This window comes from Panthera onca, chromosome A2 (assembly GCF_046562875.1).
Source record: "Panthera onca isolate mPanOnc1 chromosome A2, mPanOnc1 haplotype 2, whole genome shotgun sequence".
Lineage (NCBI taxonomy): Eukaryota > Metazoa > Chordata > Mammalia > Carnivora > Felidae > Panthera > Panthera onca.
The window spans coordinates 14,909,043-14,932,421 of record NC_138340.1 but is presented as its reverse complement, the minus strand read 5'-3'; the positions used below and the strand labels follow the sequence as shown (position 1 = coordinate 14,932,421).

The 23,379-nt window shown below is 43.1% G+C and overlaps 1 protein-coding gene and 1 pseudogene across 6 annotated transcripts in view; one reads left to right on the top strand and one right to left on the bottom strand.

Moving 5' to 3' along the window:
- Window positions 1-23,379, bottom strand: part of KIF15 (kinesin family member 15) — a 77,516-nt gene that overhangs the window by 10,268 nt on the left and 43,869 nt on the right. For 5 of the 6 annotated variants that reach the window (XR_009609600.3, XM_060630775.3, XM_060630776.3 and 2 more), the window contains 13 exons: window positions 16,856-17,053; window positions 15,929-16,036; window positions 15,397-15,502; window positions 14,300-14,465; window positions 10,621-10,771; window positions 10,327-10,412; window positions 9,264-9,333; window positions 8,787-8,873; window positions 7,868-7,972; window positions 6,803-6,925; window positions 2,154-2,300; window positions 1,264-1,365; window positions 830-994 (listed from right to left, as the gene is read on the bottom strand). Coding sequence is in view for 4 of the 6 variants with exons in the window: in XM_060630775.3 (XP_060486758.2) it covers window positions 830-994; window positions 1,264-1,365; window positions 2,154-2,300; window positions 6,803-6,925; window positions 7,868-7,972; window positions 8,787-8,873; window positions 9,264-9,333; window positions 10,327-10,412; window positions 10,621-10,771; window positions 14,300-14,465; window positions 15,397-15,502; window positions 15,929-16,036; window positions 16,856-17,053 (1,614 nt within the window). In the remaining 2 variants the exon portion in view is untranslated. The remainder of the gene's footprint in view (window positions 1-829; window positions 995-1,263; window positions 1,366-2,153; window positions 2,301-6,802; window positions 6,926-7,867; window positions 7,973-8,786; window positions 8,874-9,263; window positions 9,334-10,326; window positions 10,413-10,620; window positions 10,772-14,299; window positions 14,466-15,396; window positions 15,503-15,928; window positions 16,037-16,855; window positions 17,054-23,379) is intronic. The other variant, XR_009609601.3, reaches the window with a different exon arrangement.
- LOC144614128 (glyceraldehyde-3-phosphate dehydrogenase pseudogene) lies at window positions 18,093-19,037 on the top strand (annotated as a pseudogene).

Sequence of the window (23,379 nt, the reverse complement as noted above, 5' to 3'; positions counted from 1 at the left end):
GCAGAATCACCATAACCCCAAGTCCCTGAGTAGAAAAAAGTAAAACAGAAGTTTAAAGGAATGGCAAACAAGAGAAGATTATTAACTACCTGAGACAAAAGCGAATCTCTAGAATATACAGAGAATGCCTACAAATTGTTAAGGGAAAGTCCAATGATAGCAAGACGGGCGAAGGATAGAGGTCAGAGAAACAAAACGTGCTCCATCTTACTCTTTTTTCTTTTTAAGTTTTTTTTTTTAATGTTTATTTATTTTTGAGACAGAGAGAGACAGAGCATGAACAGGGGAGGGTCAGAGAGAGAGAGAGATGCAGAGTCCAAAGCAGGCTCCAGGCTCCCAGCTGTGAGCACAGAGCCCGACGCGGGGCTTGAACTCACGGACTGTGAGATCACGACCTGCGCTGAAGTCGGACGCTCAACCAACTGAGCCACCCAGGTGCCCCTCCATCTTATTCTTAATGAGAAAAATACAAATTTACAACCGTAGCAAGACAGCGTATTTAGCTATGAAACCGGCAAGGATGTAAGTCAGGCGGCACCGTGATCAGAGTAGCTGGCACAGCCTGTGTTTGACAGCATCGTAGAAACAGGGAGATGACGGCTGCAGACTTGGTTATATGGAAACGTGGCTACCGTGAGAGCCTCCAGGGACCGTCAGCCAGGTAGTCTGCAGTCGGCGGGGAGAGGAAGGCTTTTCTGCCTGCCCTTTATTTAGTTCTGTGCCTGTTGAATTTTGTACCCTCAGTAACCCTGAAAGATACTGTTTCTTTTGTTGATTCTGGATACTGTTTATTTGAAAAGACTTTTTTTGAAAAGGAGGATCCAGTTACCTTCATTCTGAGGATTTCAGCGTTTTTGACTTCTCGGTCTTCGTTTAGCTTTGTGACAAGGTGTTGCAAAGAAACCTTAGACGCTCTTCCGTCTTCTATCTCTTGTTCTTGGGTTTCTAGGAGTTTTGCCAAGTGTGTTTGAAAGTGAGGTGGTGTTCTAGGGCTCTAAAATAAAATTAAATTCCATCCAAACACCTGATTAAGTGATGTTTTATAAAGATTTCATTTCAAATAAAAACACTTAGCTATTCAGCCTGTCATTCTAATTCCTGTGCAAGCGAAACAAATAAAACACCAGTACCTTTTTATCAAGTAAAGAGCAAAAAAGGTACTGGTGAAAATCTCTTTCTATAAAAACACAAAGCTACAGTCTTACTAATGTCCACACTTGCAATCCCTCACGAAACCGTTCCATGTCCCCAGAGCACAGGTACCTGGGGATGCTCGGCCGCAGAATCCATTACGTGTTCGAGCTGTCTCATTTTGAAGTTATATTCATTCTTTTTCTGTTCTACTTCCTCTTTCTTCTGGTTTAGCTGAGAAAATCGAACAGATGAAGGTGGCAAGTTAGAGCTGGGCACATGGTCCGGTTAGAACAGACAAATTTCCCAAGGTGTGAGGATACAGACTTTTCACATGATTTTCTCAGGCTTTCATTAAATACTGCTTGAAAAGCAGTAAGGTGTTAAAAACCAAGCCAAACCACAGCAATGCTCACAGTCCGTAGCTGTCGACCCTGCGGCTGCCGTTCACATCCGTAAACGCTGGTTGCTGCTACAACCCTCCCCTCTCCCTCTCTCCCACAGACTTATTTACACTTTTTTTAAAAAACATTTTTAATGTTTACTTATTTTGAGAGGAAAAGACAGCATGAGCGGAGGAAGGGCAGAGAGAGAGGGAGAGGGAGAATCTGAAGCAGGCTCCACACTCAGCACGGAATCCGATGCGGAGCTCAATCTAACACTCGTGAGATCACGACCTGAACCAAGATCAAGAGTCGGATGCTTAACTGACAGAGCCACCTGGGTGCTCCTAAAAACAACTTTTTAAAGCTTCACTGGTAATCAAAGGGTCGTTTGAGGAAAATAAAATGTAAAACAGCAGCCAAAAGGAGGATACAAGTCAGCCATAACCTTGCCCCAGAGGTTAGAACTTGCTGGCACGTGTCAGGGGGCCGAGGGTGGGCAGAGAGGCAGCCGAGCAAGTCGGAACACACGTGAGCAACCAAGTTGTTCAGAGCCCACGGCGCAGCCTGACCACCTAAGTGCCTTGTTGGCCCACCTTGCTGTATACAGAGAGAATGAGCCGCGGCACTGGACCTCACCTCGTGCTGAAGTTCTTGGATCAGGGCCTCCTTCTTGGCCATCTCCTCCTGGGCAGACTGCAGCAGCTCTGAGTGCTTCTTCGAGGCCTCGGTGAGCTTGTTCAGTTGCTCGGTGGCATGAGCCAGGTCCTCGCAGAGCATATCCCTCTGTCGGGATGATCCCCGCAAAGAAAGATTGCTTTCATAATTGTATACTCCACTAAGGATTTGCAAATCACTAGTATGGGCAAATTGCAAAAGGTTAAAAAGTCTTAAATAAGAACTTTTAACTTTTTTTTTGCTTATGTGCTAATCCAGTCCAAAGCAAACAAGCAGTTAATATTATTTATTTATTTATTTATTTATTTATTTATTTATTTATTTATTTTTAACATTTACTCATTTTTTGAGAGACAAAGAGAGACAGTACAAGAGGGAGAAGGACAGAGAGAAAGGGAGACACAGAATCCGAAGCAGGCTCCAGGCTCTGAGCTGTCAGCACAGAGCCCGACGTGGGGCTCGAACCCATGAGCAGTGAGATCATGACCTGAGCCAAAGTCGGACGCTTACCTGACTGAGCCACCCAGTCACCCCATTTAAGAACAGGTCTAAAGAGAAACATTACAGGAAATTCCTACAGGTATCCCAATTGGGGTTCCAGTGCATTCCACCCCTTTTGCTTAATACTGAACATTTCCTCTGACCCCCAGGATCTCAAAGCTGATCGATCACTCTTTCCATATGAGGACTCCAGAAACAGGTCCCTAGCTTACCTGCTGTCTGACCAATTGACTCTAGTCCTTTACACATTAGAAGGTAAATAGCTATAAAGATGGGTACCCCTCAGCCAGCTGGGGAGGGGCTGGGCAGTCACCAGGTAGTGATACATTGTCATAGGCCATCAGAGTCTCAGAGGAGTAGCTTGATGGAAAGTGGCAGAGAGAATTAGAAGTCCTGTGGGTTGCATACATAATTCCTGTGTACACAGCATGTAATCCCTATCAAGTTAGAGCAGAATCTGCTTACTCTAACTTTCCAAATGTGCATGTATATATGTACGTATACATATTTATATCACTATAAATATGTTAACATGTATAATACTGCATATAACAGGTATATGTGATATATATTAATATGTGTATCACCTAAAAAAATGTACGTACATATATAAATGATAGGATATAAAAGTATGTGGAAAATGTTGGTAATACGTCAGGCATACATGCACACACACACACATACTTGATGTATCACAAACACTTTTCCACATATTCATTCTTTTATCACATCATTTTTCATTGGGCGGGCTTGAGTTCATCTTAAGTATGCACCACAATTTAGCCCATCACTGAATACTTTGGCTGATTTGAATTTTTCACTATCATATGCATTATATTCTCATACCTAGATTCTTTCTTTTTTAAAAATTATTTTTTAACATTTATGTATATTTGAGAGAGAGAGAGTGTGAGCGCGGGAGGAGCAGAGAGAGAGGGAGACACAGAATCCGAAGCAGGTTCCAGGCTCCGAGCTGTCAGCACAGAGCCTGGCATGGGGCTCGAACTCATGAACCGTGAGATCGTGACCTGAGCAGAAGCCAGATGCTTAACCAACTGAGCCACCCAGGCACCTCCCTACTAGATTATTTCTTTAGGCTAATTTCTAAAAAGTGCAAACTCGAAGCATATGCAAAAAAATTAAGGCTGTGTATTACTAGACCACCTCCCCAAAGGCTGAACTTAAACTTCATCACAAGTGTCAGTAATCACCCTTCTCTGCATATCTTAATATTTACTAGCTGTAAGATCAAAAGGTAGCTTTGTGCTTAATTTCGCACTTCTTTTAGCAAGGTTTCTAGCCACTATCTTCTTCCTGGGGGAGCTGCTCATGCACCTTCCTGTATCCATTCACCACCAGGGTGTGTCTGTCCTTTCTTGAGTATTCTGACCTAAAAGCTCTTCTATGGATTAAGGCAAGGACCCCTCTGTCATCAGTTGTAAATACGTTAGCTGAGGAAGCCAGGTGATTAGTAAAAGGAGGAACGTGAAGTGACTGTGGGATGATCCCCCTCGAATCTAAGATACTTCAATATGCACTGTCACACGTTTTTTAAGAGAAGAACAAGAAAGACACAGGAGACAAAGGGAGTAAGGAAGAGCCTGGAGGTGAATTGTACTGAGCTCCCATCATTAGCCACTCCCACTCAAACAGCCAGGCTTCCCTCCACACTTGGGCAACAGGCAGTGTGGAGCTGAAGATTTAGTCCCCATTTTATACTTGTACAAGACCTTAGGGTGTGACTTTTGTGTGCTACTTTCCACTTTCTTTTTTTTAATGTTTATTTATTTATTTTGAGAGGAGTGGGGGGATGGACAGAGAGAGAGAAGGAGAGAGAGAATCTGAGGCAGGCTCTGCACTGTTAGCGTGGAGCCCAACGTGGGGCTCAATCTCACAAACTGTGAGATCATGACCTGAGCCAAGATCAAGAGTCAGATGCTTAACTGACTGAGCCACCCAGGCACCCCTAAATTTCTTTTTTTTTTTTTTTTTTAATTGAAGTACAGTTGACACTGTGTACAAACTTTCCAACTCACCTCCTAAAAATACTGCCAGCTCCCACGGACTGAGCAACTCACAAGCTGCCAGTCAGTTCCCAAGCCCTTTCCATGTGTCACCTCATTTCACCTCCTCTTAGGCACTAGGCGGCAGTGTTATCTCTGCTCCAGAGACGTGACGAATGAGGCAGAGACAAGTGTAACTTTCAAAGCGTCACACAGCCAGGACTCAGACTCCAAAGCAGCCAGCTCCGCAGCCTGTGCCCTAACAGCTTTTTACTCTTGTCTTGTGCTGCTGCGGCCTGGACTGTCCTTGTCTATTTTCATCTCCTTGCACTGCAGGTGTGTTAGCTTCAAGTCCTTTCTGGCATACAGGAGGTTAGAAATACAGACTCCTGGGTAAATCTGCCTTGGAGATCTATCCCCACAGGTTCTAAAGCTCAAAACTAGCGCATACACCGTGTGTTTCACCGACTTTCCCCAGGCCGCTATTTCTCCATCTCAGACATACAAAGAACCGTCTTCGGTCACTGTGGCTAGAGCCCTCGGCACCCACTCTGCTTGCTGTTGCCACGGCACACGTCCTGCGGACCCCGCAACTGCCTGCTGAACTTCTAAAGCACTGCTCAGTTCTAGCTTGCCAATATTCCCACCACCACTTCTGGGCTCTGGCCTTTTCGCCTTTGGCCTGGGCTTGAAGTCTATGCAGCCGACACTCTTGGAGACGCTCCGTGACACAGACTCCATCCGTCTCCACCTCAGCTCTCCCCCCCACAGCCGGACAGGCCCCACCAACACCCACAGCCCCCTCCCTAGCGAAGCCTTGTACAAATACTATCTCCTTTGGGAAGTGCTCTGCGATTTTGGCACAGTCACTCCCCTCCTCCCTTTCCTGTGCTCCCAGATCCTTTGTTAGATCAAGATACATTTAACTCTTAAAGTAGATAGCAGATTTTGACGTAAGTAACAGTGTTTTTCAGTCATTCTTCCAGGCAAGAACAAATGGTAGGTGGGTTCAATAAATATTTGTCGTTTCTTTCATGGATAGCATAGTTTAGCAAGAAAGCTTTACTTCTAAAGCAACCACGGAGTAGTATATATGGTGGGTTACCATTTGTGTGAGAAAAAGAAAATTAAATGTATATGGGATTTGCCTAAAATGTCTCTGGAAGTAGGGCATCTGGGTGGCTCAGTTGGTTAAGCGGCCAACTTCGGCTCAGGTCATGATCTCATGATTCACGGGTTCGAGCCCCACATCGGGTTCTCTGCTGTGAGCGCAGAGCCTGCTTCAGATCCCCTGTCCCCCTACCTCTCCCTCCCCCATTCACACTCGCCATCTCAAAAATAAACATTTATTAAAAAAAAAAAAAAAATCTCTGGAAGGATACATGACAGAATATCTACTGCTTTATGTAATTTGAATTTTGAGCCATGTGACAGTACTGCTTGCTTGTTTATTTACTTACTTATTGAGAGAGCGAGAGAGAGAGAGAGAGAGAGAGAGAGAGAGCGCGAGCTTGCGCACGTGGAGGGGAGGGGCAGAGAAAGAGGGAGAGAGAATCTTAAGCAGGCTCCATGCCCAACGCAGAGCCTGACTCGCAGAGCCTGACTCGGGGCTCAATCTCACCACCCTGGGATCATGACCTGAGCCAAGATGGAGAGTTGGCCGCTCTACTGACTGAGCCGCCCAGGCGTCCCAGTACTGCTTCATTTAAAAATAGACACATTTACACCAACAACGAAAAATTAAAACCCACTTTAGCTAAAACCTACCTCAGCTGGTTAACCTGTTAACCTGATCTTTCTTTGCTCCCTGCTGCTACCACTCCACCAAGTAAACGCAGTGGCCACTCTGCTCCCCTTTGGGAAGAGGGTCAGTTACAGGAACTTACCAGGTGTTAGCACAAATGAATGCATGTCAACTGGATAAAGTATAACAATTTTAGTGTTATCTATTACTGGCCTAACTACCCTATGGGAAAATGGCTCTAATTAGGACTTGTCCCTTTAAAAAGCCCTCTATTTCTTCATTAATAACCTCCACACACACATACACATACAAACATTGACAAGGAAAAAGGCAAAAAAGAGTCAGGATGTGTTAACATGTACCTCTATGTCCTCAGAGAGTATTCTCAGTCTAAGGGCTTCTTTCAGGTCCAGAATCTCCACTTCCTGTTTCTTAATCAACACTTTGCTCTCTTCCTTGTCAGCCAAAGCAGAGTTGTGTTTGCACTGCAGAAAGAAAGTTGTAAGAGCTGTCTGCTTTCCTGTGCTTATTTTTTCACTAAAATAACAAGAAGGAGTCTGAGCTCCGAGGTGATGATGAGACTAACACAAATAGTTCAATAACTATTTATTGGACAAACGAATGGAAGGGTAAGTGCATGAATGGTAAAGAGAAGTCAAAAAGTCCCACAGGGAGCGGTGAAAAACCACTCAGGTTTTCTTACTGTTTTTTGGTCATCTCTGCCCCTAACAGTGGGGCTCAAACTCCCGACCCAGAGACCAAGAGTCGCACTCTTCATCGACTGAGCCAGCTGGGCGCCCCATATTAATAAATTATTATCACACCTTTATCAAGAAACTGCCTTCAGCAACAAACGTGAGAACAGCAACCTCCCTTTGTAGCAGAGGAATGACCAACGTGGGCAAAAAAACTTCACCTTGACCCGAGGTGAGGAGGAAGCACCAACATTCAACTTAGATATGTGCACGCGTGAGGGGGAAAGTAGTTACTCGTAGAAAATACTTACTTGAGGAAACCAGAAAGTCCAATAATGGAAAAACTCACTCGCTATACAAGGAATGTCTCTGAACTTAACCAAAATGTGTCATTGTTTTTCCTCAAAGCAACGAAGGAACACCACATACCCTTAACTATCACAGATTACAACCGGCCTGCTTCTGATCAGCAATTCCCAATCGGTGCACACAGAGCACTGAACTCAGGCCAGGGCGGGACGATCAGAGCAGGGCGGCAGCGGGCACCGCCTCGCAGGGGTCAGCATATTAAAAGCTCTGTAAGTTCTGCGAATCCAGAAACCTGTTGAGGCTTTGACTAGGATTTCCAAACCGATTTGACCACAGCAATCCTTTTGTTCTGGTGTAGCATTTGTCAAACTCTTGAAGAATCTGGGAAGTGCTCAAATGTATCTTGTCGGTTACAGAACTTACACTGATGTCCTTCAGTTCTTGCTTCAGGGTGTCTATGGTTTCTGTTTTTTCACACACCGATGTTCTCAGCTCCTGGATCTGGCTCATGAGGTCAGCTACAACTTCCTGATGAGGAGAGAAACAATGTCTTCACACCCAATGACATTAAGGAGGAGACCATTACTGCGGTAAACAACAGTTTACCTCTCCGAAAGAAAACAGGAGAAGTCCATTTTGTTTTAGCAAAATACATCACATTATATTATTATCAGTTTGTATATTAATGGCCTTACTCTATTTTACTTAATCATTTGCTTTGGTTTTTCTGAATGAATTATAGGTAGGCATATAAGAAATTTATACCTAATTTTATACTTGCACATGCATATTTCATTTACTATCCTAATTAAAGACAACACACCAGAAATCTGACAGTTTGTATCATGGGACTCAGAGTCAACCAGAAAGGCTCACACTAACAGCAGCCTAGTAAAGAGAGGCAGGATGGGTTTTAGAAACAGTGCCACCAGCGGGCCACCTGGGTGGCTCAGTCGGTTAAGCATCCGTCTCTTGATTGCAGCTCATGTCATGATCTCATGGTTACTGGGATCAAGCATGCTTAAGATTCTCTCTCTCCCTCTCCCTCTACCCCCACCCCAAAATAAAAAAGTATATAAAATAATAATAAAAATAGAAACAGTGCCATCAGAAGTAGTAGAACAGTTTCCTCTTGAAGTTACATGGAGAATTAATAATAATAATAATAATAATAATAATAATAATAATAGAAGATCCCCTTCTCTGCCAACCTTGGAAGACAAACAAGGCCTAAGTGTCTACAGGAATGCCAGCTACCAGTCACCCTGCGGGCAGGGGACGGGAACATTAAAGCCTCACTTATGAAGAAAATAAAGAGGATTCAGCTTCAACCTCTACCAACCTTGTCAGCATCTCTAGACTTTTCCAGAGAACGAATTACTTTTTCGGTAGCATATAAACTCTCTTCCAGTTTCTGTACTTTTGCCATCTATGGGGAAAAATAACTATTTTTAGAAAAAGAATTAAATTCCAAAGCCAACCACATACACATATAGGGGGGAAAAAAAAAGAAGTTGAAATCTCCTTTTCATATTGTATGGTGCTCATCAGGGAACACTTGAAAAGGAGAAGCTGGGTTAAAAGGCATTGATTCTGTGGGTCTCCACCAGGGGGCCACCAACAAAGTATGATTATAGCCTTCCAAGGAGTTAGAAAAACAAGAGTTCAAAAATAATACAACCAACCAAAAAGCCCATCTATTTTTACTACCTATTTTCGACACCTGAGAGCTGAAACCTTGTTCATAATGCACCTCTCCAGACACCGGACCGGGAGTTACAGACCTCAAAGGCTAGAATTAAGAGCACAGATCACTCACCTGCTGCTCGCATTTGGCTATCTCTTTCTGTTTCTCCTGGTGCACAACCTCAAGAACTTCTAATATTTCTCTGAAAGAAAAGAATGATCTTTTTTACTCATGACTTCATCCAATGGAAACAGGAAGTGAGTGCATTTGTACAGAAGAGATTCCGTGAACGGCAACGGAACTTTGTTTGGCACACGCTTGGCATCAGGCATTGCGTTCCAGCAGGAGTCAAGATCTGAACCCATTTCTTCAACAAACCAAAGAGAACCTATCTTTGTGCTACGAGTTTCTCTTTCTTTGGCGCACTCAGGACTTGCTGACATAAGCATGTGTTTATTACCTATCTCTCTGTGCTAGAATGTGAAACTCACGGGGATGGGGATATTTTGTTCACTGCCTTACCTCTAAATAAGTGTTCTGGCACTTACCAGAATAGTGCCTGGCTTGTTGGATATCACCTAGTGTTTGAACAACTAAATGGTTAACTGTTTCCCAGCTAAGATGTATGCCCACTAGATGTAGTTACCTCCGTATCCCCAGGCCTAGAAGAGAAGCCGAGTCATACTAAAAACTCTACAGGTATCCGCTGAATAAACAAATACTTCCTCTTGCTACAGTAATGATCATCCTGCTGGCTGAGGCCAAGAGACTGACAGAGATCACCAAGGAAAAGAACTTGGAGAGATAGGCAAGAAGGACAATGGCATTCCATATTAAAGGACCAAGAGAAAAACAGAGCAGCTAGAAAAAGAATAGTAGAGACAGAAATAAAAATCAGTCCCCACCTTCCAGTTATAAAAATACCGAGATTTATTTATAGAAGGACCAGAGTTCTGATCACCATCAACTGCTATTCATTTCAAAAGTAGCATAGCTACTTCCTGAATGCTTTTGAAAAATTAAGTTTCTCTACACAGCCTCTTATACAAAAGAATCGGATATTCATTTTGGAATGTTTTAAAAAAATAACCTTACAGGGCATCAGCAATAAAAAAAAACCCAAACAACTCAAGATAAAGAATGTGATAGTAAATGATACTCTAGTCAACTAATGGAAAAGATAAATAGCACTCACTTAGAACTGTTTTCTTTATCTTCTTCAAATTGTAATAATAATTTGTTATTGCGTTCTTTTTCTGCCTCAAAAAGCTCCACCAAATTCTAAAAGACAATGTTATATTAGATTTTAAGAAATTGTTACTAGCAATGCACAGTCAACAAACACATCAAGTACCTTCTATGTTGGCAGGCACGAGGGGCCAGTACAGAAGTTAGGAAGAGGTCAATAAACAGGCCTTGCCCTGTGCTCCAGGGAACAATCACACATTCAGGACAAATTCATCAATAACCAATACCTTTCTTAACTTACATTCAGATCTGATTTCAGAGTTTCATTTTCATTTTTGCAGTTTTGGAGGTTTTTTGAAAGTTGGTCAATTTCAAACTTCATTACTTCTTGTAAGTTGTCATAGGAATCCTGTAGGCAGGCTTTGCTCTCAAGAAGCTTTTCCTTTTCTAATCTTTATCAGGAAAACATTTTTACAATGGTCAATATAAACATCAAATGTAGTTCTGCGAGTTCAATCACCGGCAGTTCCACTGCTCCTGTCTACAGACCGTGCCCAACTTACAGAAGCCTTGACTGACGTGACCGTGTGTGGGATGCCCACGATGCACAAACACGTGACACACAATGGACCACAGAGCGGTGTGACGGGGCCGGAGGAGACAGGGTGGGCATGTTAGCTTGAGCCATATACCTCCTCATTCTGCCTCCCATGGTCTCAACCAGACATGTTTAACTCGTGGGCCATTTTGAGTCGTGGATTCATTTTAGGGAGTTCCAGACCTAACCCTTCCTTACGTAAGCTAGGAAATGGCCGTTCACTTAATTCTGTTGACACCTCACCTCTATTCATTCATCACATATCCTCTCAATTCTAGGAAGATTTTAAGATGGCAAACGTGGCTTTGGTTTGAGCAAGAGAGTAACTCCCTCAGAAAGAACCATTTCTTAATTCACGTGATTATTGTTTCCCGCTTCTGAGGTTCTCATCCTCTCGTTCTGCTCTGCACCTGCTGTGACAGGCCCAAACATCGAGGGCTCGGCCAAGAACTAGTGAACAATGAACCTGACTCTGCACCATCCAAAAGAGATGTCCCAGCTTGTCACCAGATTAGGCAGGGATTCATCTGCTTTACTTGCTGAAAGCAGAGCAGAAGTGGCACATTACAAGGTGGGACGGGGGTGTCTGGGTGGCTCAGTCGGTTAAGCGTCCGACTCTTGATTTCGGCTCAGGTCATGGTCGGTTTGTGGGTTTGAACCCTGCATTGGGCTCTGTGCTGAGAGCGTGGAGCCTGCTTGGGATTCGCTCTCCCTCTCTGCCCTTCCCCTGCTCATGTGTGCTCTCTCTCAAAACAAATAAACTTACAAAAAAAAAAAACCCCAAAAAAAAACCAAAGTGGTATAAATCAATTGCTAAAGAGAGGCATACAGACAATAGACCAGAGGAGAGATGTGTGTATTTATGATACAAACTGAGTATAGAAAGCAGCCAAATGATTCAAGGAACACATAGCGGTATTGGGCTATTTCACGCAGGGGCCTTCTCACCACCTGTGGAGCCATAGAGTATAAGCAGCCCAAAGAGTGATACACTCGGTTTGAGCAAGAGAGTTAAACCTGAGACACTGAGAAAAATTATATCAAATTTAAAAAGCAAAGAAGTACTCGCTATTTTTAAGACAGAATTTAAGTACATAGTCAAATATAGTGGATTCTTAATATTTTAGATCTGGTTCAAATGACTTATAAACATGAGGAAATTAAAATCCAACGAGATAAGTGGAGTGACCTTTCCAAAAAACTCACACAAAGTTAATTTATGACACAGCCAAGATTAGGGTCAGTGATGCAGATGTTAAAAACAAATGCCTGTAAAAAAAAAAAAAAAAAAAAAAAGGGGCGCCTGGGTGGCGCAGTCGGTTAAGCGTCCGACTTCAGCCAGGTCACGATCTCGCGGTCCGTAAGTTCGAGCCCCGCGTCAGGCTCTGGGCTGATGGCTCGGAGCCTGGAGCCTGTTTCCGATTCTGTGTCTCCCTCTCTCTCTCTGCCCCTCCCCCGTTCATGCTCTGTCTCTCTCTGTCCCAAAAATAAATAAAAAAAAAAAAAAAAACAAATGCTTGGTGGGGCACCTGGGTGGCTCAGTCGGTTAAGCGTCCGACTTTGACTCAAGTCATGATCTCACGGTTCATGGGTTCAAGCCCCGCATCGGGCTCTGTGCTGATGGCTCAGAACCTGCAGCCTGCGTCGGATTCTGTGTCTCCTTCTCTCTCTGTTCCTCCCCTGCTCATGCTCGCTCTCTCGCTCTCTCTCTCTCTCTCTCAAAAATAAATAAAGATTAAAAACAACAACAACAAAAACCCCACAAATGCCTGGTAAGAAAAAAACAACAGTGCACCAGGGATGACAAATGGCAACTTGGTGCTGGGGAAACAGGGGCAGTGGAGGCTGACAGCGCCCGCCCAACTCACGGGAAAGGAGTCATTCAGGGGGCAGGGATGGGATTTCAGGGGATGCTGAAAGATGGATTTTTACAAGAAAGCTCTCAATCTTAAGAATGCAATGCGAGGGGCGCCTGGGTGGCGCAGTCGGTTAAGCGTCCGACTTCAGCCAGGTCACGATCTCGCGGTCCGTGAGTTCGAGCCCCGCGTCAGGCTCTGGGCTGATGGCTCGGAGCCTGGAGCCTGTTTCCGATTCTGTGTCTCCCTCTCTCTCTGCCCCTCCCCCGTTCATGCTCTGTCTCTCTCTGTCCCAAAAATAAATAAAAAACGTTGAAAAAAAAAATTTAAAAAAAAAAAAAAAAAAAAAAAAAAGAATGCAATGCGAAACTTTTTTCTTAAATGTTTATTTTTGAGAGAGAGACAGACAGACAGACAGACAGACAGAGGCAGGCAGAGAGAGAGGGAAACACAGAATCCGAAGCAGGCTCCAGGCTCCGAGCTGTCAGCAGAGCCCAAGGCGGGGCCTGAATTCACAAACCATGAGATCATGACCCAAGCCCAAGTCAGATGCCCAACCAACTGAACCACCGAGGCGCCCCTATGCTAAACTTTTTAAAAACCACACTGGGAAGATCCAGCAAAAACATGTTTATGGATGAATCCGGTCTGCAGATCTCAAATTTTCTTCCTCTATTTTAATTCCTCGTGCGGAAAACACGTAGAAACTGCAGATTTAAACCTTTGCAACATGTATCATGCTCACAGTATCACGTGCCAAATGTCCATTATTAAATTATTGCCACGGACCCATACGACGGCAACCAAAACACAAAATGATTTTATAAAAGGTTGAAATTGGCAAGGAAAAGAGTAGTAAAAACAAACCCCTTACATCTGTCATTCCTTTATTTCAAGATTACCAGCACTGACTCCTGCCAGCCTCTGACAAGTTACTGTGGACAACAGTGACAACTACTGATCTGTTCTACCTTGTACTGTCCCTTCTTCTAATAAGAGCATACCTCTCCCTCTGGAAAAGGTGCATCACCTATGTTGGGCCTATATCCCCTCGAACCCCTGGGAAGTGACTGGTCCGCAGGTAAGCAGAGGACTCCGGCAAAACCAATTCAGATTTTCCCTGGGATTGATACATGCCTTCTGGGACAGAGGATTTCATCACAGGGGTCATTACGCTAAGAGAATATGCAGCGGTCTGAGGCGATCTGTTCCCCGTCACAGAGAGGAAGGCTCTCAATAGTAGGACTGAGTAAGGGCAACGTAACGAGGGAAGCAGAGCAGGAACTGAGAGAGACAGAGACAGAGAGACAGAGACAGAGAGAAATGTGCACTGACAGTATCTTTTGAGACTCGGTCTAGTTTGCCCCTGAAACCAAAATCCCCTCTAGGCCTCCCCGTTATTGTGAGCCAGTAATTTACCTTTTTGTTTAACTAGTTCGAGTTGGGTTTATAGCACTTGCATGGCGAGCAGTCCTGGACTGCAGGCCCCAACCAGGCGACGGGACAGCATAACAGAACAACTCTACCTGACGCTCTCCAGCTGGAGCTGCGTGTGCGCGTGTCGATCAGAGAGGCTACTCAGCTCTTTCTCCCGACTCTCTCTGAACGAACTATACTCCAGCCTCATGGAAGACAGCTCCTTGTCTGCAGAGTGAAGAACTACTCGCAGGTCATGCACCTCACTTTTCAAAACTAAAAAACAAAACAAAATACATCCTCAACAGGTTTCTTCACACACACACACACACACACACACACACACTTTTTTTAACAAAGTAGACAAAGAGGTTGGATGGATATTTCCACACAAACAGCAAAAACAAGTTGGAGAGACCAATCTTAAGATGTTGACCAACCAAGTGGTAGGTACCTAGGGGCACAGAGATTTCTATTTTATTCCTCCTCGTTTATGATTTTTGGTATATTTCTACAAAAAAAGTAAAGGGTTAACATCTGTCCCTGATCTGCAGGTCACTTGACGGTTCCACTTTCTCCTGAGGCATGTGTATGGCAACTTTTAATATAAGGGAGAAAAAAAATCAACAGATTTAACATATTTTAAGTGACCTAATCTTACTTATTGAAAACCCTTTGGTGATACACCAGAACATTCCAAAATGGGTTAAACACTGCTGGTCTTCTAAGAAAACTCCAATTGGAGGTGACATCAAGTAACTCTTTAGATCAAAGAAAACATAATGGCCGCCTTTTAGCTTTATTACAAACTGCTGCAAACACTTTGATGAAAGGAGAAATAAGCTGCAAAAAATTGGGAATCAAATGATACTCCCACCTCTATGGACACATACAAATACATAGTTATTCTTTATTTTCTCACTGTCAAAATATTATTCGTCTTATGATTTCAAGACACTTCATCTTCAAAGCAGTATTAAAAGGTTCAGCAACCAGTTCGATCACTTGTTTATGACCAGTCCTGAAGCAAAGCACCCTTTCTGATATGAGACTATTACTTACCACTGCCTTGCAGACCCAAGTCTGGTCATCTAATTAAAAACAAAACAAAACAACCAACAACATAGGGGCAAGATTTACTCATAGAGGTCAAAAGATACTGAGTCACGGTATTCAGATTACAAAGCTCCCAGCCGTTCGAACTTACACTCATTCTTAGTTTGAGCGTCCCGAAGCTGCTTTTCAAGGACATTCAGTTGTGAGAGATGCTCTTGCTGTTGTCTGGTCCAATCAGTTCTTTCTGACGAGAAAAGCTTTGAGAAAAAGATAAATTGATTAGAAAAGGGAATACCGGCATGCTAAGATACTCTCCAAATCATTACCTTGTTTCTGTTTTTAAAATCTAGCTTCAGGTGTCTGACAGAAGAAAGTCGGCCGTTCCCACGAACTACAGTGAGGAAGACCAACAAAGAGGCAGGGCCACTGCAAGCACCTGGGCCATCTACCCTGCCTTGTTCCAAGCCGAGAGCAAGGGCCCTATCTGCACTGTCCACTAAGTGAGCTAGAATTCAGCCTAGGCGGTATGTGTCATTATCAGAGCAGTGTGTGAAGTAACACAATAAAGAATACAACCCAAATGAGCCTTGACAAAGGCTTTGCAAAGTCCTGTTCTTCTTGTAACACTCTTCCTTTGAGGATCTGTTTCATACATCTTCTGAGGCCCTGCTCTTGGGTCTCACCTCCCGCGTTTGTATAGAATGATGTTCCAGTTTGTCAATGTGCTGCTGAAGCTTCAGGTTTTTATGCTCTTCCTCATCCAGCTTGACTTGAAGGGCACTCATTTGTTCCTGCAACACAAAAACTTGAGTTGTCAAAAATTCTTTTCAGTGGAAATCGCAAACATTCCACTAAATAAAATAAAATAGAATAAAATTCAAAACCTCACATAGACAAAGATATCAAAGGCCAGTTTGGAGCCAGAAAACAATTTCCAAAGACTACACTAATGACTTATGTTTCAGAATTACACTTGTGGTCCATCAAAGCGGATAATTTGAAACACAAAGGGGAAAAATGATTCAATGGAATCAATCATAGAGCATCTTGAGACTTCTAAGAAGCTTTCCCAAGGCTGCATGGAGTGACTTTACAAGAATGGCCTCCATGCCTTGGAAAGGGCGAACTTTTGGAATTTGAGGGTAGTCTGGCTCACTCTAAGTATTGTCAAACAGCAGAAAAACTTTCTGAAAAAATAAATCACCAGAATTCTGAGATAAACACACTTCACATGTTCTTTCAAATACATCAAAAACTGTCTGCAATTTGATCTATAAGAAGATTCTTTCAATTATTTAAATTTTCTTTGCAGATACAGTACTGTGCTATATAAACCAGTTCTGGAACTTGAAGCTGGGGACAAGACTGGTCTCTTCATATAGGAGAGAGCCAAAACCTGAGGAGACTAGAGAGTGGGACTTGCTAAATACCGCAGAGCAAACAAAAAGAACAAGCAAAAGCAGGCTGATTTCTGCTTTCACACACCCATGTTTAACAAGATACAATTTTAATACCACACAGATTTGAACACTACATATTAGAGTTAACATGATACAGGGAGTTTCTCAATGAATGTCTAGTTACTTGCTTTTTCTAAAACTAACCATTACCTGCACCATTCTAAGCTCTTCAGAAATGGCCTCAAAAGCCTGTTCGTTCATCTCAGGTGGAACTGGCTCATTCAAGATATTATCATCTAATGTGCTGGGATTCTGAGCATGCACAGGGCCAGAGCTCCCTGCTTCGGGGCTTAGTTTTGGTACTGGTCGGGACCAAAGTTGATAAGCCTTGGTTGGTGTAGTTATAATCTGCGGCAAAAAGTGATTATGGACAACATTAGCACTCGTGAACAACACAGCCATAGCACTGAGTAATAACCATGTGAACAGAAAGGATAAAATTGAAATTCTAATCATCAAAAGAAGAGTATCCTTGAGAGGCAGCAGAGAAATGCCCAAGTAGAAACAAATTTATCAATTCAATGCGGTCTCAAGGAAAATTCTCTTAAGATTTTTTTCTTTTTTTTTTTTAAATATATATATATATTTTTTTTAACGTTTATTTATTTTTGAGACAGAGAGAGACAGAGCATGAACGAGGGAGGGTCAGAGAGAGAGGGAGACAGAGAATCAGAAGCAGGCTCCAGGCTTTGGGCCATCATCAGCCCAGAGCCCGACACGGGGCTCGAACTCACAGACCGTGAGATCGTGACCTGAGCTGAAGTCGGACGCTTAACCGACTGAGCCACCCAGGCACCCCAAGATTTTTAAAACTGAAACTAGATCAGCCAATTCCAAACTTCATACAAACAGTAATTGTACAAGAAGAGACGAGTGAAAGGAGAACAAATTGGAAAGATTTCCCTGGCCTACATCAAATACACAGAAAAAGAGTGACTTATGTTGAAAGTTCAAATTAGTGAGAAAAACAAGGACTATTAAAAGTTAAATCCCTGGTGCGCCTGGGTGGCTCAGTCTGTTGGGCATCCGACTTCGGCTCAGGTCATGATCTCAAGGTTCGTGGGTTTGGGCCCTGCGTTGGGCTCTGTGCTTCGGATTCTGTGTTTCCCTCTCTTGGCCCCTCCCCGGCTCAGTCTCTGTCTCTCTGTCTCTGTCTCTCTCTCTCTCTTTCAAAAATGAACATTAAAAAAAAAAGTTAAATCCCTAAGTCACACCATTCAAAAATAAAATAGCAGATGCATTAAACATCTCAGTGTAAAAATAAAATTATACTGATGATCTTGAGACTGTCTGGGCCTTTAAAAATACATAAAAGAGGCTCTCTGCTCCTCCCCGTTGGACAGACAGCCTCATCTTCTGCTGTAGCCAGCCATGTCCCCGAGATACCATGGTGAAGGTCAGGGTAACCGGATTCAGCCAAATTAGGCACTTGGTCATCAGCAATGCTTTTAACTCCTGGCTAAGTGGATATTGTTGCCATTAATGATCCCTTCATTGACCTTAATTACATGGTCTACAAGTTCTAGTACGATTCCAACCAAGGCAAACTCCATAGTACAGTCAAGGCTGAGAACTGCAAACCTGTCATCAATGGAGAGCCCATCTCCATCTTCCAGAAGCCAGATCCCACCAACATCAAATGGGACGATGCCGGTGCTGAATATATTGTGGAGTCTGCTGGGGTCTTCATCACCATAGAGACGGCTGGGGCTCATGTGAAGAGTGGGGCCAAAAGGGTCATCACCTCTGCCCCTTCTGCTGATGCCCCCATGTTTGTGATGGGCGTGAACCCTGAGAATTATGAGAACTCCCTCAAGATTGTCAGCAACGCCTCCTGTACCGCCAACAGCTTGGCCCCTCTGGCCAAGGTCATCCATGAAAACTTTGGCATCATGGAGGGACTCATGACCACAGTCCATGCCATCACTGCCACCCAGAACATCAGCCCTGCTTCTACTGGTGCTGCCAAGGCTGCAAGCAAGGCCATCCCTGAGCTGAACAGGAAGCTCACTGGCATGGCTCTCCATGTTTCCACTCCTAATGTGTCAGATCCATGGATCTGACCCGCTGCCTGGAGAAAGCTGCCAAATACGATGACGTCAAGAAGGTGGTGAAGCAGACATTGGAGGGCCCCCTCAAGGGCATCCTGGGCTACAGGAAGGACCAGGTTTGTCCTCCACTTTAACAGTGACAATCACTCTTCCATCTTTGATGCTGGGGCTGGCATTGCCTCAATGACCATTCTGTTAAGCTCATTTCCTGGTATGACAATGAACTTTGCTACAGCAACCGGGTGGTAGACCTCATGGTCCACATGGCACTCAAGGAGTAAACATCTCCTGGACCACCAGCCCTGAGGAGAGCAAGGGGAAGACAGAGGCCCTCAGCTTCTGAGGAGTCCTTTCCCCAACTCATCCCCAACACACTGAGAATCTCCTGACCTCTACACAGTTTCCATCCCAGACCCCCTGAAAAAGGAGAGGGGCTTGGGGAGCCCTACCTTCTCACATACCATCAATCAAGTATACTGTACCCAGAAAAAAAATACATAAGTCACAAATACGAAAGATGAATAAACCTGGCTATATCAAAATTGTAAAAGTTCTTTTTAACAGAATCACATACAAAGATAAAAGACAAACAACCTGACGGCGAATACACTGGCAATAGTACGTACGACACACAAAAGAGTAACGCGTTAAAAACTACAAATCAGAAGGTAAAACAACTAGTAGGAAAACAGACTTATTTTTCTTTTTCCTCCATGAAAAAGGACAGCGATCATAGATATGAGACTTTAACAGAAGTAAAAGAAATGAGAATTAAAACCTTCACAAGAGAACATCCCTCACCCATCAGACTGTCAAACATTAAAGAGTCAAACAATGCCAGTTCCAGGGGCTGGCGCTGGGCAGTGAGGGCTCCCAGACCTCCTGGGAGAGCACATGGTGCAGACACCCAGCGGTCACTTGAATGGGAAGGACCCCACTCCTGAGACATCAGAAGACGACCACTCCGTCCACAGACTCCACCCCCAAAGAACACCTACCCTGGCAAACACCTAAACAAGCCATGGGTTGTCCAAAACATGGCAGCCTAGATGTAAAATGAGGTAGAGCTCTACGTACTAGTTAATGTGGAATGACCCCAGCATAACCCAGAGTTAACAAAGGTCCACTGAAGAATAACATATGTAGGATGATTCCAATGAATTTTAAAAACAAAGCACAACAAAAAAACAATGTATGAAATAACTTGGCGTATTTTCCCAGTCCATGCATATTTACCATAGAAAATTGCCAAGTAAAAAGATTCCTAAACTGATAACAAATGACTCCCAGGGATGGGGGATAAAGGACTGGATTAGAACCCGACTGGCAATAGTGCTGAAAAAGAACTTGAACCGAAACTTACAGATGTATGTATATGTTTCTTCTAAACAAGAAGAACGTATTCATAAAGTACTCATATAGTTGAAAACGAACAACAACGAAAGCTCTGAAGGGCTGGGCTACTCTTGGCAAAACGTTATCGCTTTAGTCTTATGTGCGGAGCTATAAATGGAGGAAGTAGGACTAGCCTGCCATGCATGGTGCTTCAAGCTCTAGAATTCTACCAAGGTAGAGGGCTACAAACACAGGATTATAAAACATTTGGCAATGTTGTACAAGTATTTTTTTAATGTTTATTTATTTATTTGATAGAGAGAGAGAGAGTGGGGAATGGGGAGAGAGAGAGAGAGGGATGGAGAATCCCAAGTAGGTTCCATAATGTCAGTGCAGAGCCCAACTCAGGGCTTAATCCCATCAACCTGAGCCGAAATCAAGAGTCAGACACTTAACTGACTGAGCCACCCAGGCACCCGAGGAATTTTTTTTCTTAGTTTATTTTGAGAGAGAAAGAGAGAGCGTGTGCAAGTAGGGGAGGGGCAGAAAGAGAGAGAGAATCCCAAGCAGACTCCACACTGTCAGTGTAGAGCCCGATGTGAGGACTGAACCCACAAACTGTGAGATCATGACCTGAGCCATAACCAAGAGTCAGATGCTTAACCGAATGAGCCACCCAGGCGTCCCTCTGCAAATATTTTAAAATAATCTCCTACACAGAATTTAAAGGCCATCATTTTTAAAGACCAAAGAAAAACATTCTACCTTTATTTTTTAAAATAGCATTTTCGAGGTTAAATAAATCATGATACAACCATAGAACAGATTTATGTGCAGCTGTCAAAAACAAAACAAAACAAAACAGAGAGAAAGTTCTTTTTAGTCATGGGACACACTCTAAGGAAAATCCAAAAAAAACCAGGTGTAGAATGATATGTATAATACGTTACCATTTGTGTAAAATAAGAAAAAAGGAATAAGCAAGTGGGACATCAAAGTAAAAGGCTTTTGCACAGCAAAGGAAACCACCAACAAAACAAAAGGGCAACCTACTGAATGGCAGAAGATACTTGCAAATGACATTCAATAAGGGTTTAAGATCTAAAATATATAAAGAACTCATAAAACTCAAAACCAAAAAACCCCAAATAATCCAATTAAAAAAGGACAGAGGACCCAAATAGACATTTTTCCAAAGAAAACATCCAGATGGGCAGCATGCACATGAAAAAATGCTCAACATCACTCATCATCAGGGAAACACAGATCAAAACCACCATGAGCAATCAACACCTCACACCTGTCAGAATGGCTAGTATTAAAAGGACAAGAGAAAGGAAGTCCTCCTGCACTGTTGGTGGGAATGTAAATCGTGCAGCCACTGTGAAAAACAGTATGGAGGTTTCTCAAAAAGTTAAAATAGAACTACAATAGGTCCAGCAAAATTCTATTGCTGGGTATTTACCTAAAGAAAATGGAAACACTAATTTGAAAAAAATATATTCACCCCTATGTTTTTCTGCAGCATTATTTCCAATAGCCAAGACATACAAGCAACCCAAGTGTCCATCAATAGATAAATGGATAAAGATGTCTCTCTCTCTCTCTCTCTCTCTCTCTCTCTCACACACACACACACACACACACACACACGAATGTTACTCAGCCATAAAAGATTGAGATCTTGCCATTGGTGACAACATGGATGGACATAGAGGGTATCATGCTAAGTGAAATAAGTCAGGAAAAGACAAATACTACATGATTTCACTTAAATATGGAATCCAAGACAACAAAACAAGGGGTGCCTGCGTGGCTCAGTCAGTAGACTGTGAGACTCTTGATCTCGGGGTTGTGGGTTCAAGTCCCACAGTGGGTGTGGAGATTACTCAAAAATAAACATTAAAAAAATTTTTTTATAAATCTTTTTTTAATGTTTATTTATTTTTGAGAGACACAAACACACAGCGCAAGTTGGGGAGGGATAGAGAGAGAGGGAGACACAGAATCCAAAGCAGACTCCAGGCTCTGAACTGTCAGCACAGAGATGTTTTGAACTCATGAGACATGAGATCATGACCTGAGCCGAAGACAGATGCTTAACTGACTGGGCCACCCAGGGGCCCCTATTAAAAATTAATTAATTAATTAAATACAAAACAAAACAAACCAGAAATAGACTCATGGTGGTTGCCAGAGGAGAAGGGGTTGGTGAGATGGCCTAAGGGGATTAAGAGTTACAAACTCCTGGGGCGCCTGGGTGGCGCAGTCGGTTAAGCGTCCGACTTCAGCCAGGTCACGATCTCGCGGTCCGTGAGTTCGAGCCCCGCGTCAGGCTCTGGGCTGACAGCTCGGAGCTTGGAGCCTGTTTCAGATTCTGTGTCTCCCTCTCTCTCTGCCCCTCCCCCGTTCATGCTCTGTCTCTCTCTGTCCCAAAAAAAATAAATAAAAAAACGTTGAAAAAAAAAAAATTAAAAAAAAAAAAAAGAGTTACAAACTCCCAGTTATAAAATAAATAAGCCAAAGGGATGTAATGTACAGCACAGGGATTACAGTCAATCATATTGTAATAACTCTGTATGGTGACAGATGGGGACTATACTTACTGGGTAAGCACTGCACAATGTATAGAATGGTCACATCACTATGTTGTACATCTGAAGCTACAACAATAATATTGTATGTCAACTAGAATTCAATTAAAATTGAAAAAAAGAAAAAAATTAAAAATTAAAGGATGGAAACCAAAACCAAGACTCAGTAACAGTGACTACTTCCAAAAAGGGCCTTGGATGGTTGGCAGGAAGGACAGCAGGGAGAGATTGTCACCATATATTCTTTGTACCTTTAACAATTCCAGCCATGTGAATTGCCTATTCAAATGAATGAATAAAATTTCTTTTAAAAGAAGTCTATTAAGTGACACCAAAAATATCCCTTGTAAAATAACCAGTAGGGATAAACATCTATTTTTAAGATGTATAAGAAACATTTTTTTAGCCTTCAGAGAATTTGGTCCAAAAGCTCAATCACTGGCATCAGCATCATCACCTCTTTAATCTTTTGCTTCTCCTCCTCTCCGCATTCTTAGATGTTCATTTTTTTTTTTTCTTTTATGAAGGCTATGGTTGTTTAGGGAAAGAAGCCCTCCTATTATCATTAGTGTTACCTGGATCCTTTAGGGGTCTTTGTCTTTAAAATGTCTATTCTTCTACAACAGCTGTGGGTACACAGTACGTTATAGCAACAGCTGCCGAGATCCACCAGGCGCCAGGCACTCTACTATCC